The following is a 16810-nucleotide window of genomic DNA, read 5'->3' as shown; positions in this document are numbered from 1 at the left end:
TACATCTGTGTTATAGGATCTAGCATCTCCGTGTACTGAGCGCTGCGCCGAACAAGGAACTACGTCATATTCTTGTCGTTAGGTCTATATTGAGGATTTAGCAACTATAGGCTGGAATTTATCTGTCGCTTCCACAACAGAAGACAATAGCATCTCCTCTGCGCAGATGAAGTCCAAACCTTGACTATAAAGAGAACGAGACTTCGTCTATATTTGAGAGTTGTTCGTAAATATCTGAAATAATATATTACATAAATTTTCATGTGGGGCTGAACCCCGAAAGCCCCAAAGGACGAGACGCCCCCCCTCTTTGGTGATTGTGTAAAGAAAGCAGCAGTGCCATTCAGTATACTACACAATATTTTGCACTCATATTATTTACTGTGTTTGACAAAACTTGACTCAAGCAATGAGCATAACAGTGAACGAACAAACCTTGTGGATGTGTACTTTTAATTACTAATTTAATAAAAAATTCAGTCAACTACTCTCGTATTATCTTTGAAATTTCTAATGCAGTTTGGTTTTCACTGACATCATCTTTGTATGTATCTAAGAACAAGGAAAGTTGAGCAGTGTTAGATGCATCTGTTGTTTAATCAACTAAAATATGAACAGAATTAGTGCTCTTATTTCTGATTTCATTTTTTCTATCAAGGAGTGAGCTAGTCACAGTTTCCGTAAGATCATTTTGAATTCCATTGAACACACTTTTCGTCTCTGTGTTTATAGCAGTTCTACAGTTACCCTAATTAATTGCAGTCTCTGATTTATTATGGCCTCTAAATGTCAATTCTTTCTTTTTTTAAGAAACATTCTGCATTAATAAAGATTTCCAAAATCTCCATGTTATGTTTCACCTTCTTACTGTGAAATGAAATTTCATTGTTTTAGTTGGTCATCCAGTTGAGTGTCAACCCGAATTTTGCCAAAGGAAGTCAACATACTGGCAGTTCTAGAATGCCCAAGAGACTGTCCATGAGAACATGCCACTTTTAAAAAACTTCCAAGATTCAAACAGCCAGTTTTGTCCATCTAATATGCGTATTTTGACTGAAGGCATTTCCAACAAGAAATTACATTAAGTTTGGTACTACCAACTAGCCATGTATATTTCTCACGAAAGGTTAGGTTAGTACTGGTAAATATTGAGTTGGTCTACATTCTTGTATGATGCTATTTTTTCCACGAAAAGTCTGGATAAAAATGGTATTTTAAGCATATTTTCAATCACAAAATAATTAAAACTCATCTTGATCTTAATATTCACTGTCTACAAATAAATAGTTTCTAATAGTAGAAGTTTCTAAGCAATAATGCTCAACTAACACACATTAAAATTTAAAATCACACATAAAAAAGAAAGAAAAAGTATGTTATTCAACACGTGCTTACTTTTAAAATTCATGTCTTAAGAGCATCCAACTACGAAATCCTAATTATTATTTTAATTTGGTGCTGGATAAGAGGGATTCTACTGTATGTAATTAAGCATGGTTTTTTTTGTACGAGATTGCTGTACCATTATTATGACAAATATAAATTCGAAGACTGAGTGAATTTCTTATTCTGGCACAGTTAAAATATTCCATTCCATAAAGATGGAACTTAATTTGCATGATTCATATGTGCTAACTACCAGCTTGAGCAATTGGAAGATGGTTTCAAGAAACATACCATAAATCACAGTTATTCAAAAACTGGTTAATAAATTTCGTAACAAGAGATGTTAAAGTCACAATGCCTCAATATCAGTGTAAAGTTCTCACCAAAGAATGTTTGAATAAAATTGTTTATCATCTACAGAATTTCCCTAGAAAATCGTTTTGTGTCTTTCACGGCAAATGTAAATATCTTATGGTTTTGTATGCATACCTACGAAATTATTAAAGATAAAACATACGAAAGTACTGTAACCTGGTGACATTGTGTGTTAGCACATTTGTTTCATGAGTAGTTTCTACTTAGGTATATGAGGGAACAACTCCATAGTTACGTAAATTCTCAAAACAACAAATAACAGAGCAATGAAAAACCTGACCACCTTCTCCATAAAGTACCCTTCATGATTCGAAAGTAGGAGTATGGTGCGCTATTAGTGATGTCAGAGAAACAGGATCAAATTTTTAAGATGGTGTTAATGTTGATATAACTGTGACAATGATTTTTCATCTCGTGTTTGATATTAATTTAACTGAAATGGGGAATGATGGATTCCATGCATTCATTCATTCATTCATTCATTTATTTTATTCCATAGATCTTACATGAGCAATGAAGCTTTAAGATGTGGAACATGTCAACATTTTACAATATTACAATTACAATTTTTACAAATTTTTATAGTTTTACAATTTAGTAATTTTCTACAATTTTTACAATGTTGTACAATTTTTTTTACATTTTGGCGAGATGTAGTGAGATGAAATGAGGTCCGAGGATTCGCCAAAATATTACCCGGCATTTGCCTTTTCGGTGGGGGAAACCTCGGAAAAACCCAACCAGGTAATCAAATCAAAGGGGGTAATCAAATCAAAGGTGTTGATGCCAACTGACATTCAGAATACATTTTTCTATCAGAAGTCTTGTTTAAAATATATGATTTAATAAATCTAATTTGACCATGTGGATTAATAAAGAAACTATTCGAGGTTATGTTAATTTAGAGAATAACTTACATTTCAGAAACAAAATTTGTGTCTTATATTGAATGTAGTATTTTTCGTTACGAACTGATATAAATGTAAACACGTTTTACAGTTGACTATGTTCTTTTCTCAATTTCTCTAAAAGTTCAACCCGAAAATGATATTCAAAAAATCCAGTTTGAGAAGAAAGTTTTATCATTCATGTACAAAAAACAAAGTCACTTATACTTAATTTAAATTAGTTAGGCCTGTGATGAAAAAAATAATGTGTTACGAACTGACATATTATCATTACGTTCTGACATCTCTGAATTTTATACTGGTGGTTATTATTATTTTGCTGTGTTTCTAAAGAAATAAAGTAATAGCTAAGTGCAAATGCCTAGTATAACATATTTTAACAAAATACAAAATATATTATATTCAGTATACTATTCATGAAATTAAACTCAGAAATTATTATAAATTAAATATTATACATCTAATATAAAAAAATAATAGAATTGAAATTATAAATCATTACTTGAAGAACCAATGCATAGAATATTTTGAAGATAATTGTGCCCATGGGAATAACAACTCACAGTTAGCTATTTTTTCTTTTCAATCTGTTGCACTTCAGATGTTGTAACACTTGTAACATGTCCAAGCTTATCAGTCACAGAAATGCATTCGGCAATGGTGCTTTGACCTGTACATGATCTTAGCCTTGAGTCTATCTGTTACTGAGATGAAACAATACACACACGTGCATTACACCATTATATACTGCAGAAATCCATTAAGCAGGAAGCTCATCAAAAAATTAATTGTACGCCAATTTCACACGTAATTTTTTATGTTAACCTGTTAAATTTGTGGACCTTTCTTATTGACTCAGCACATGAAAGGTCAGGACACTCTATTGTGTTTAAACCTAACACTCTTACATAATGAACTTTCTGAGTTCTGGTATAGGTGAAATGTGTGTCCCTTTTGTCCAGAAACTTTTTTGCAGCTTCTATAACAGCTTGAAATACTTCCTGGATATTAATGTATTCACTTTCTTACTCACAACTCAGACAAATTATTTAGAATTTTGTATTGTATATTCAAATTTTGCAGCCAACCATGCTATTCTTTTTACATGGCCTCCAATAGCATCTACTGCCCCTCCTTTCCCGTGGTACAATTCAAAGAAGTGCCATTCTACAGCAAATCCAAATATTTCATATGGCTTAAGTTAAACTTCTGCTTGAAATAGCTTGCAACCCCAACAGAAAAAAATTTTGACTTGATTTAGGTTGGGAAGAATTCAAATCATTTCTGAAAAAATTGTTCTTACGCAAATGTCAACAGCAAAATGTCAGAAACAAGAGCAAAGGACTGTTTTTGAATCTCACTATCACACTCTCTTTTAAATCAAGCAACAGCTGTAAAAATTGAGATCTGACAATTGTTCCAATGGGCAGCCTGTATCTCGTCTTGTTCCTTGCAAATATAGTTTTCAGAAAAGACAATTTGTATAATGGCTTCATTATTATCAACAATTTCTCGAGAACATTTAAATGTTTGTGATTGCTGTCTTTTCACATAGACATGGTTTAGGAAATGAGGAAGATGATCACGCAACTGTTCTATACAATCAATAACAGAATCTTCTTTCACTTCAATTTGAACTCTTCCATCACTTATTGTCCACTGATTCCATTCACATGATGAATTAGTCTGTTCGTCTGTTATGTGTATTTCACTTATCAGCGAGTACTCCTCACAGTCTAATTACATACATTCACTTCTATCCTGATCACACATCACTTGAGCTATAAACTTGCGAAACTAAATCTCAACAGTTACATGCTTCTTGTGCAAGGCGTTGAGAAGAAATGTAATGTTTTCATGTATTATGCACTTACATACATTGTAGGGGAATGTCACTCTGTAGACACACATAAGCAGGACGTAGTTCTGCAAATTTAGAAAAACTCACACACATATTATCACTGTTCTCTAGAAATATTGCATGTACTTCTTTCACTGACACCAATAAATATCTAATGCGAACTTCTTGGATTTCGCCATTAATACGAATCCTTTTTAAATATTCTCTCACAGGAGCTTGGTATGATATTGTATCATCCTCATAGAACTGGAGAATTGCTGTGTGAATGTTGTATGGTAGTTGGTTTTTCAACTTATGTTCCTCTGTTTTCTTGATTATTAAGCTTTCCTTCCATGCTAAATTAGCAATGAGTTCTTTTCGTTTGGTTGGAGAATTGAGCAGTGCTTCTTCAACTCGTTTTCTGCTTTTAAATCCTTTTTTAGGTGTCACAATGTCAGTAAAGTCATCACCTTCCTCAGCTTTTCTCAATTTGTCTCTCAACCTCTGAGATTGTTTATACTCTCTATTCTTTACTTTAAGTTGTTCTCTTCCACTTTTATTTTTTCTGAATCCAGTTCTTTTCTTCCTAATTCTGACTTCCTCTTTTTCTTTTCATTCTTCATATAGGTCCTGCTCCTTTATACATTGCCAAATTTCACGTTGTCTTTGTGCTGATGATTTTATCATAACAGAAACTAATCTTGTTTAATACACTGATATAGATTTAAGGTCTGTGCACACCAACATGGGACGCGGGAGCGACAGTGAAACTTGTAATCCCGTGATCACTGCGAAATTCGTCGTTGTCTTCACACCAAAGCGGGATGCAGTCGCGAATAGGATGCTTCTTGTAGTTGCCGAAGATGATCATAGGTTCGTTCATATAGTACTACATTCTTGCTGTCACAGAAGAACCATTGTTAACCAAAACTCTGGTTACAGTGTTTCGCACGATATAATAGGGAGACATCTTGCATGTGGCGCTCCTAGCATCCGTCTTGTTAGTATAAAGTCTTTGCTTTCACTGATCGTGAAAAATTTGTAAAGTTTTCTTTAACACGCATCCTCTAATACAGTGGTATTCAATCCATGATTGTCTTGATTACGTATGTTAAAATGGTAACATATTTATTTTATTATACCTACTTGTTGATAATCCATGTATTGTGGGTCCCTATCACCACGGCATGGCGCGTCCTCAGGTTGCGGATAGAGGAGACGGCCTCCAGATATGGAGGGTAGTTGCGAATATATTGAATAAGCAGTCGTGGACAGCCGATAAGGGGTGGTCCTCCAGCTTGGGGGTTGGGCGAAGGGCTAACAACCCATCACCGTAAAAAAACAGCTTGTTACGAATCCCTACAATAAGCCTCGGAATAGGACTGATTCTCTGGCACGACCACAGCAAAGGTGATAGGGACCGATGGCGGGCTTATGTGAGGGCGGCAATGAACCTTCGGGTTCCTTAAAAGCCATTTGTAAGTTGTAAGTAAGTAAGTACTTGCTGATAATTATTGCATTATATTATAGCTTTTTTTTGCAATAACAATTCTTGTCTTTCCTTGCTTGAATAACATTTTACGTAAATTATTATTATTATTATTATTATTATTATTATTATTATTAATATTATTATTATTGCATCAATAACTACTGTTTAATAATAATAATAATAATAATAATGTCTGAAAGTAGAAGACACCGGTACTTCACTTTCACAATTCAAACAAATTAGAGAGAATGAAATCTGAAGGAAAAACACATAACTGAAAACAATCAATTTTCCAAAGTAAATGAACGAGATGAAGAATGTAGTTTGAAAGCAACATTTTTAATTTAACAAATCCAGACTTACGAGAAAGAAAATTGTAAATTTAATTAAATCACACTGAAAATCTGTATATTATTATTTAACAAGTCATCAATAAATCTCAAATAAAACTGAAATATGCTTGGCATGTTTATAATCTTCGTACTCGATGAGTAATGCAAAATTAATTACAGAATTTTCACGATACACAGTGTTTAGTAATGGAACTATTCATCATTGCGAGGCGAACCTAGCGGCAGAAATTGTAATAATGCTCCTAACGCACTCTATTAACGGTTCAGTCGCCATTGCCAAAATGAATGCGGGATGCGGAAAATGCTCCTTGCAGCGAACTGCGAGTAGAACGCTGCAGTCCTGCCATCTAAGCGGGATTGTGTCGTCGTGGTGTGAATGGATTCATATCCCGCTATACTCACAATAATTCGCGTCGGTTTCACATTCGCTACCGCTCCCGCATCCTGCATCGGTGTGTGCAGACCTTTAGCCTTAACAGCAATTACATGCACATTCACCTTCACCGTCTCGCTTATTACTGATCAAGCAGGAGAGTCAGAGGAAAACATGCCGTTACGAACTGACATTTTTGTCATGGTATTTGTACACAGAAAAACTTATTTAGAGAAAAATGGTTAAGTATTTTTTTGTTTGTACTATAATATAAATTTTGAATCTGAAAGTAATTTTTATTCCATTGCATATTATGCTGTTTACGAAAGTATTTACATGTTGAGCATTACGTACTGACCAGACTTGCAGGGAATAATTACATATTATTATAGATGATTTAACTTGTATGTAAAAATTACACTGTATCATCCTTTAATGTTGAGGAAGTACCAAAGTGTGACAAGGCAAAAATTAATTGTATAAAATGAAATATTTACTCAGTAACATCTCACTTTCAAAAGTGTCGGTTGTACTACAATTTCAATATGATATTTAATTCTGCAACTTTTGATTTATGATAGGCCTATGTACGTTCATGACATACTTTCCCAAATGTTCTTATTGAATACCTAAGATACTTGAGACATTTAAGAACACTTTTAATAAATAACAAACAACTCCACTATAGTTTCAATTTTTACCCCTTGAGTTGACATATTCACGGAATCACTCAATGTATTTTTTTTTTTTTTCAAAAAGAAATCTCTCAGAGTGCATAAAGTCAATGGTTTGATGTAAGCAATTCATGGGTTATTCAGCAAGAAAATATTAGCAATAATGTGTGCCCCCCCCCCATTTAATATAATATGACTTTTATCTCTGGAGATTTAAAAGAAAAATGTGCAATTCAAATCCTGACACCCTTGCAAAATTCAAGAACAATATTCATGAAAACAATACATCTGTTTCCTAAAGAGAACTACAACAATTTCCTACAGAGGTACCACAAATATTTGGAAAACGAAGACAGGCAGCTTCAGCATCTGCTTGGTTAATTTTGATGACTAAATATCTTTTTGAATGTTTAATGTTTTAGTAAAATAAATGTGTAAATTGTTTGTTATTTCGCTTGCATTATACACACTAAAGAATCCCATACTATAATAATGTTGAGTGGAAATGTGCTTGCCAACAAGAAAGAAGATAAATGGCACAAAATCACTCAACTATTCTCCTAGCAACTACGAGCAACAAAATGCCAAGAAAATAAACTCGTCAAATTAGCAGAATGTTATCATCATCATCATCATCATCATCATCATCATCATCATCATCATCATCATCATCATCATCATCAGGCAAAATTAATAATCTGAGGCAAGAAATTAAAAATATTTTTTAACAAAATAATCTGCCCTCAACGAGAGTGACCATAAAGATCCTGAATAAAAGCATTACAGAATAATTTAGAAAGACAAAAAGATTAAATACAGGAATTGTTTAGTAAAAAATCCAGAGAAATGCAAACCCAATAGAATCATCAATGGCCAAAATATAAATGGTAATGTAATATTTGGATTGAATCCTTAAGAATATTCAATAAAATATTTTGAATTTAAAAAAATCGGAGACTGACTGCTTTTAAAATATTACATGTGAATTTAGAAAGTGTGCCACGTGCACCAAACAAAAGACCAGAAACACTCCACTGATTAGTGGGAATCTCACTTAGGTATGGAATGCAGTACTCATAAATGGATTTCTTCTCCTCATCAATGTGTTGTGCCTGCAGGGCATCCCTCTCAAACCGAATTGTAGGATCAAGAACTATTCCCTTAGATGAGTCCTGTGGATGTCTACAATATCTGCTCTTCTGTTCGAATTTAAGGATGAAACGCAGTGGATCTCCTCATGTACCTCCCATCCACGACGCTTGAGGACATCAGAAATACTGGTCCTGGTCTTATGGTGTCGATTGTTCTGCAGCAGCTCCGTTTTTCGACAGAATCCCAACACATGACCAAGAGTTTCCGTCTCGTTGCAGCCAGGATGGCGACAACAGGTTGTGTTGAAACTTCTGCCGGGCACAGATCTAACCAGAGATAGATAGCTGGATATTTTATTGCATTAATGTATTCTGAAATTGATAAATTTGCTTTTGATGACATCCAGGTATTTGCCTTGGGGCACTCAGAATACAGGATAACACCTTTGCCCTTATGAGGTAATTTACACCATAATTCAAAACTTCTGTACCGCAAGATCTCCCTCAATTGTCGACCTTTAATGTTGGGAGCAATAGATGACTTATTGATGTTTAGTCTATGTAGACTCAGTTGCTGTTCAAGGTGCAGGTTTCTTACAAAGTTAAGATGCATATCATTAATACGGTGAAGATGATTACAGATGTTATAATGTTGAATGCTAGTCTCCCACTCTGCACAAAGAATTCCCAAACCTCGGACTTTTTTACTTGCGTATAACATTGAATTTGGTGTATCATCGGGCAGCATCATAATTTCCTTCACAGCACTTCTAATAATTTTGTCAAGATCTCGTAAGAATGTATGAGATAACTGAGGTAACAGAGCACATTGCAGAGAGTAAATCAAACCTGGCCATATTATATTTGTTTATGATTTTTAATTTTTGGTCTGATTTTAATAATTTTGTTTGGACAAGTCCATCCAAATTTGAAGATAGGTTTTCATAGTCTTATTTTTATTAAAGGAGATTTTGCTTGTGAAATCTATTCCAAGATATCGGATACACTCATTTTTATCACGCAATGGCTGGCCTTCTATGCCCAAGGTTGCGAGTTCGATCCCGGGCCAGGTCGATGGCATTTAAGTGTGCTTAAATGCGACAGGCTCATGTCAGTAGATTTACTGGCATGTAAAAGAACTCCTGCAGAACAAAATTCCGGCACATCCGGTGACGCTGATATAACCTCTGCAGTTGCGAGCATCGTTAAATAAAACATAACATTTAACATCACGCAACGAAGAAATAACAGAGCCTTGTAGAGAGACAATGTCATCTGCACAGAGCTTGCCCTTTTGTAAAACTACTGCCTTGCTTTTAGCTGATTTATGTGAAGACCAATTTCAGTTAAGCTACTTTCAGCTAAATCAACAAGCGATGTAGCATTTAGTTTAGTGCTACCAATTAAAGGAAGGTCATCAGCGAAGGCTAGCGCAGACAAATGAGGCAATTGATCTGACAAAGAATAGCCATATTTAGTAGAAATATCATAATCAGTCAGATTTTGCATCGCATGATTGATTGCCAAATTAAATAATATGGGTGATAACAGAGAACCCTGTGCTATCCCACAATTTAAGGCTACAGGTTTTGTTTTTTGAAAATTTGATTCAATTTGAATAGTATTGGCTGATAACGAGGAAGAAATTAAATTGTAGAGATTTCGTGGAATGCATGCATGCTTAAGGGCTCTTTTTATATGTTCATGTCCGATGGAGTCGAAGGCCTTAGATATGGTACATCAACAAATACGATACAGCAATTTTTTTTTTAAGACAATCATTAATTGAAGAATTTATATGCGTGCCAGGCAGAGCCATAAATCCTCGCTGATATTGACTTAATGCAATATAACTACTCAATTTTGAATCCAACTCTCTCTCAATAATTCTTGGCAAGACAGGAAATAATTTGGTCTCCAGTTTTTTATATTTTTTTCATCACTGCCCTTATAAATTAAAACTGGTCCGAGCATGTTTCAGAGGAGAAGGCATAAAAGAAAATTGTAGAATTGCACAGGTAAATAAGGTTAGGAATTTTATTGTTTTGAGATGCCTTAATATTCGAACAGTAACATGATTCGGGCCACGGGACGTGTCACTCTTAATGCCATAAAGAGCCTTATGAATGTCTTCTTCAGTAACGGTAATGTTGTCAGGTAAATCACTATTAGGAGCGAAATTGGACAGTGGTGAAACATTATTTTCCGAACAAAATACATCTTCAAAATGATCAGAAATGACAGTAAGAGGCATTTTGCAGCATTGTTGTTTGCTTGATTTTCGCAAAATTTGTTGGACTATTTTCCTTCTTTGATCATAAAAATTATACTACGCCAACTCACATTCGTATTTTTTTTTTCTATTTACTTCCCTCTTTCGAATAGGTTTTCTCACAGGATTATTAGATGATTGAAAATTATACTTATATTGGGTGTTTAATTTGCGATTTTTGTAATGTTGTATAGCTGGATGTTGAGGGCCAGGCAATTCAGTGGTTTCATCAAGAAAAAATTTTAATAAATCTTTCGTTAATAGTTCCAGATCATCAGTATTTCCGTCTGACAGAATATGTAAAATATAGTCTTCCCATTGCTGCATCGGATTGTCATTATGACTATTGTGAGGCACTGCATCGAAAATATTACAATTATTATCTTGTTCAGGTGAAGCGCTTGCAGAGGATCATTACTATTAGTATTAGAAATATGATTTTCCGAAACTAGATCACTGGAAGAAGTAAAAGAAGAAGGAGAATAATATTGACTCACGATTTTGTCCCGTCGTTATTGCGGATGAGCTTTACTGATGTGAATATTGACACCAACAGAAGATTTGCAGACTTTTTTTTACAAACTGGACATATGGCAGTTGCAATAGTAGCCTACATGAAGAAACGTTCATAATAGGAATAAGTAATATAACCACTAAAGTGTAGGAAAAATTTGGCTAGTCACCGTCGAACATAGAAAAAAAAATGAAAATATATATAAATAAAAAGTTTATATTATATTCACAAACACACTTAGATCTTCTTGATTGCAAACCAGTAGAAGATAACACAATTGAGAGACGGAAATGTATTACATAAAAGTTCATAACAACCATTAGAAATAAACAAGTCCACAAAAGCAAATTTAAAAAATGTAACTTTCTTGATGGATTAAGTCATATTAAGTGAACAAATAAGTCAGCATATACAGAATAAAGTAGAGAATTGAAAATCAGTACGTACAAACAATGAATACATGTTATTCCAATAATAACAGATTCTTCATCGACAATGTAAAGCATTATATTAATTTCATGGCCTAATCACAATATAGGCTACAGTACAAAACCAGCTTAAGAACAATTCTCACCTAAGCATAAATTTACTCGAATCTATTGAAATGGATGTTCTTAGGAAAATAACATGAACACCAAGAATGGAATTGTTACAAATAATAAAGTTACACAACAATGTAATAGACCTATTCCGCCAACAAACAACTGGATAACAACAAGCAGAATAGAATGGAACCAATTGAGATTGTTTGAGTGGGTAGAGAAGGATTGCTTGTCAGAAATACAGTACAAATGTTGGTGGTCTACGGAAGTATGAAGAGAATCATATGCGAATATTCATATGTTCATAATCTAATTGGAAGAAAATGAGGAAAATTTAGTTGAATCTAGGTCTATCTGTCGATATATAAGTAATAATTATTTTTATCACATACGGTACTCTGTTTGTACTAACAAAACTCTGGTGACTGAGCCATGATGGTATAACCATTACACGTGTTATGGAAGAAATGCCCATATCTAGGCCAGAAGATAGCAACACCATCACTGTCTACTTATCGAAAAGCCAGTAACCTACCTTAACGGATTTTTTAAAATAATTATAAACCTCAAAAGACTAACAGGGGGGTCAATCCATGTCAAATGGTCCAGGAATAAATTAATTGGATGTTTATATTTTAATAGTGATTCTGTATGTAGACAGTAATTAAATTAGTATTAGTTTATTTTTACTTACCTTTGTATAGAAATGGCAGTCATTTTTCTATTGCAGCATTTGACATTTTTGGCTTTTGCATACAGTTGCGGTAAATATGTTAGCTCACAAGCAAACATTCTAATGGGGGAAGATAAAAAAGTTATTTTTTTTTTCTTCCACCATGTTAATAATATCAAAACAAGTGTTTGTACAAATTTTGGCCAGTCGAGCACAATTACAAGGGGTGTAAAAAAATAAGTTTCCCTGGGACCATTTGAAGAAACAAAACACAATTTCATGGAAAGATTTATTGGAACAGATACAGCAATTGTTGAGCTATTTCTCAACATATTCCCCACCAGAACTGAGAGGTACACATGGCTATCACACGCTGGTTTCAATCCCAGGCGGCAAACTTCTACGACACAGGGATACAAAGGTTGATCCCATGGTATGAGAAATGTCTCATGTGGTGGAATAAGAAAAATTGAGAACATCAATTTAGAAAACAAGGATGTTTATTTATTCTTCTATCATCCAACAAATCTAGAAATCTGGGCCCCTGGGCTTATCAAGCTACTCATGTGTGATTGGGACCTGTCTTTATCAGGGGCTGAGGCAGGATGGTACATCTGTCAGAGTCAGTTGATCAGGAAGGACTTGAGGCTTAGGTATCATGCTACTTGTCAGCGAAATTAGACCTGGCTCTATCAAGGACTGAGGCAGGATGGCCCATCTGTCAGCATCGAATCCATGAATGTCACCTGTAACACCTGTCAGATTTAGACAATCATTGCATATATAGGGCAAACAATGGGCCAAAGAGTACAGACCCATCCTGGGTTCGGCTTTTGCAAAGCCAAGCCAAGCATGGTGCTTGAAGTGACGAAAGAGCAATTTAGAAGTGTTCGATGAGGACATGTGGGAGCATCTGAGTTAAAACCCATGTATACAGAAGTGTTACCCACAGAAATAATACTTACCGGTACCGCATTTGATATTTGGAAAGGATTGCAAGATAAAGTATTGATTCCTATCCTATTTATTATGCATGCTTCGACGTGGTCTATTAAACCCTGATCTTCGAAGACCTATACACAGGCTTTCCACATGTCCTGTATAGCTTATAGAAGACATGTCCTTATTTAATAATTTTGTCTTGCACCCTATATTGACTTTGTCAGGACACCCAAAATGTTCTGTATCGATAGTTATCTTTTTAGAACAAATTCTTCTTCTTATTTGGTATTACAGCCCAAGTGGGCCTTAACCTCCTCTATGGCTCTCTTCCATCCTTCTCTATCCATCGCTAACTCCCTCCAATTTAGAATAAATTATCCAGAATGAAAAATGAAAGACATGCTAAAATGGCCTGGCAAACAAGAATAGAAGAAAAGAAACATAAAGGAAGACCTCGACAAACTTGGGAAGAGTATTACAAGCCCTCATGAGAGGAAAGAGAACTGAATGGAATGTAGCAAAAACAACTGCTCTGGATAGAATAAGATGAAAGTCTCTCTGTAAACTCTCTACACCATTAAATAGAAGAGGATCGACTAAGTAGGCCTACTTAAGTAAGAATAAATTACACAAATTTTGTCCGTGGACAGCATTTAAAAAAAAAATGTTGATCAAAAGATGAAAAAAAATCCTAAAGAATTAAAAAGAATGTTATGCCATGACAGATGATATTATGTCTTTCAACAAATAATTTCTGGGGAGCTACTCTAAGAGTTGTTAACTCTGTGTCTGTAGGTATATCTTCAGTAAATTATATTATATAGGTATATCATAACGCTAACATTCAGCACGTTTTCTAATTAATTAATGTTCACTGGACAAAAGAACACAAGTTGTACCGGTATCATGAAAGATGATATTATTAATTTGTGTGTTTCAATAAATCATATTTGTGAAGCAATTCTCAGAGTTGTTAACTTTGTGCCTATACATCACCAGTATACCAACTCATAATGCAATGCTGAGAGTATTTTTTCAGTAACTTATCGTAGGCCTAATTAAGTGTTCAATGGACAAAAGAATGAAAGAAGTTGGATGTGACCTAAATGGAACTGCAAGGAATTTTACAAGCAAATTCTCCAAAGAAATGATCTGTTAAGGGATGCTAAGTCTTCAGGAAAATCCTACAGCGTAATTATAGAAACAACAACTAATTTTTAATACCGGTATCGCTATGGCGAATGTAATATTGTTGCTTTTTGCTCTGAATTTTTATTTGCTACATCTGGCAACCCTACCTACAGGGCCTACAGTTGTTTAGTCAACTGTCCGAAGACATTGAACCTCAGTGACACCAATAAGGCATCACTCATGAGGCAACTAAGCCGGAAGATAATGAGGGTAGGGTGGCCAATTCCTTTCCTCCTCCATTGCATATATCACTGACTAGTAACATATTACACTAATCAGACTTCAGATGTATACAAACAATTGCTTTCCCTCTGACATATATGAAATGAGATGTATTGCCTGATAATAGATGTACATAGGCCTATAAGTCAGAAGCTCAATCAGAGATAACCTTAGGCCTACTATTATCTACATAAATTAGGTTTATGAAGGGGATAGGCTCCAAAAAACGAATACTACAGCAAGTGGAAAACAACTCCACTGTATTTCTAATTACTATACACAAAAGATTCATGATAAATTATTAGTAATACCGCTATTTATAGACTACAGTAGGCCTATGTCTTCATGAAATAAATGTATGATAAATGGGGCAGCATTGTTACCAGGACTATGTCCAAATAAAAATAAGGTACGATATTTAGAATTATGATGAAACAATGATTATGATGAAGACTTACTAAAGAAAAAGCAAATGAAATAGGTCTACTAAAACCAATAAAGTAGCCTACCATAACATAAGTTACTGTATCCACATTTAGCTCCAAATTGGCACCATAATTTTGAAATGTTTATATCAGTTTACAAACTATGAGAAATATTAGTATAACTATTACTATTACCTGAAATATTTATTTTACAGCTTCTTAAGAAATATCAGAACACAATCATCATTAGGGTATTCTTTTGAAAACTGTAGGCCTGTCTATAGGCCCATACAATGTGTTCATTAAAGCAACATGCTTTTCTGGAGTTTCAAATAGGACATAAAGAAATGAAACTTGTACTCGACAATATGAAAGCATCTAAGAAATTTCGTTGTCTCGTTATGATATTTTGTTGCAGTAATAAAATCGATATATCATTTGTATAACCTGCTTCAACACCTTATGATAAATTAAAAAAAAATATATATTATTTTTCTTGTAGTACTGCTGCATTAGTTCTTTTCACTATTACTGATACAAAGTAATTAAGTAGATGTAACTTACAGCAAATCATACGGTATGAACTGTCAGATAGGCTATAACCGTTCTCAATGTAATAATTTACCTGGAATCGAGCTCTGGATGCCCCAGTTCGAATGTTTCTTGCACTAACGCAAATTCGGCTGTCTGTTTATATTTATCAGATGTTCGAATACATTACTAACGGATCAATCGTTATTTCTCCTCTTCCGAAGGTAATTTTCTTACCACACTGCACTCAGGTCATATCAATAGTCCACTTGTTTTCACTTTTCATGTTCCTATACACATTCAACTAAACAATAATCGGTTCATAGGCTATGTAAATTACATATTTACAGGTCACAGCTGTGAGTTAATTATGTATACACAATATGCATAACAACATCAGTTGAAGACAACCACTTCTCCATTATATTCACCGCCTTCTAGATTACAACCAATTCCAACTCGGTCAATCAACGGCATGTCCAAACGTGGGAATCTGTATCTTCAGGTACTTCACAGCTTTCTCCATGCGTTAAATATTACAGGGGCCAAAATTATTTTAATGGTATCGTATTATTTTTGGTGATATAATGTTCCGCAATTTAGAAGCAACTATATAAGGAGTTCAAAAATACAGTTTCAAATAATAATACGTGTAGGCCTACATAATGCTCCTGTTTTCATATTTAACACGTTAAACATGTAAATATAGGCTACTGTACCGGCATGCATACTGTACATAAATTAATATCACCCCCCCCCCCCACTTCTCTCTTTGATATCTATCTCCTAAATAGAACGGATGAATATGAATTATTTTACAGACTTTCTTTCGAAGTTTAAACATGAATTACAGTGGCGGCTCATGATAATACAGAGTGAGTCAACCCTAAGTTACGGTACCGGTATTCTTGTCGAACCGTGAGAGTGCCGTGTGGCAAGCAGTCATTTAGATTTCCCGGCAAGCTGCTTTAAACCCGGTAAAGGATAAAATCCCTTGTCAACTGTT

General features: G+C 34.5%; 2 protein-coding genes across 3 annotated transcripts in view; one reads left to right on the top strand and one right to left on the bottom strand.

Annotated features, from left to right (window-relative positions):
- lilli (AF4/FMR2 family member lilliputian) overlaps window positions 1–16214 on the bottom strand; it is a 1088977-nt gene extending 1072763 nt beyond the window's left edge. Inside the window, exon 1 of the mRNA XM_069839798.1 lies at window positions 15899–16214. The gene's annotated coding sequence lies outside the window, so the exon portion shown is untranslated. The remainder of the gene's footprint in view (window positions 1–15898) is intronic.
- Window positions 1–16810, top strand: part of LOC138709215 (uncharacterized) — a 98150-nt gene that overhangs the window by 55846 nt on the left and 25494 nt on the right. The window contains exon 1 of one of the 2 annotated variants that reach the window (XM_069839804.1): window positions 16224–16309. The exons of the other annotated variant lie outside the window; for it this stretch is intronic. Coding sequence (XP_069695905.1) covers window positions 16280–16309 — 30 coding nt within the window. The 5' untranslated portion in view covers window positions 16224–16279. Of the gene's footprint in view, window positions 1–16223; window positions 16310–16810 lie in introns of those variants that run through there. 2 annotated transcript variants of the gene reach the window in all.

This window comes from Periplaneta americana, chromosome 11 (assembly GCF_040183065.1).
Source record: "Periplaneta americana isolate PAMFEO1 chromosome 11, P.americana_PAMFEO1_priV1, whole genome shotgun sequence".
Taxonomy (NCBI): Eukaryota; Metazoa; Arthropoda; class Insecta; order Blattodea; family Blattidae; genus Periplaneta; species Periplaneta americana.
The sequence above is the reverse complement of the archived record's forward strand: the minus strand, read 5'-3'. Positions and strand labels throughout refer to the sequence as shown.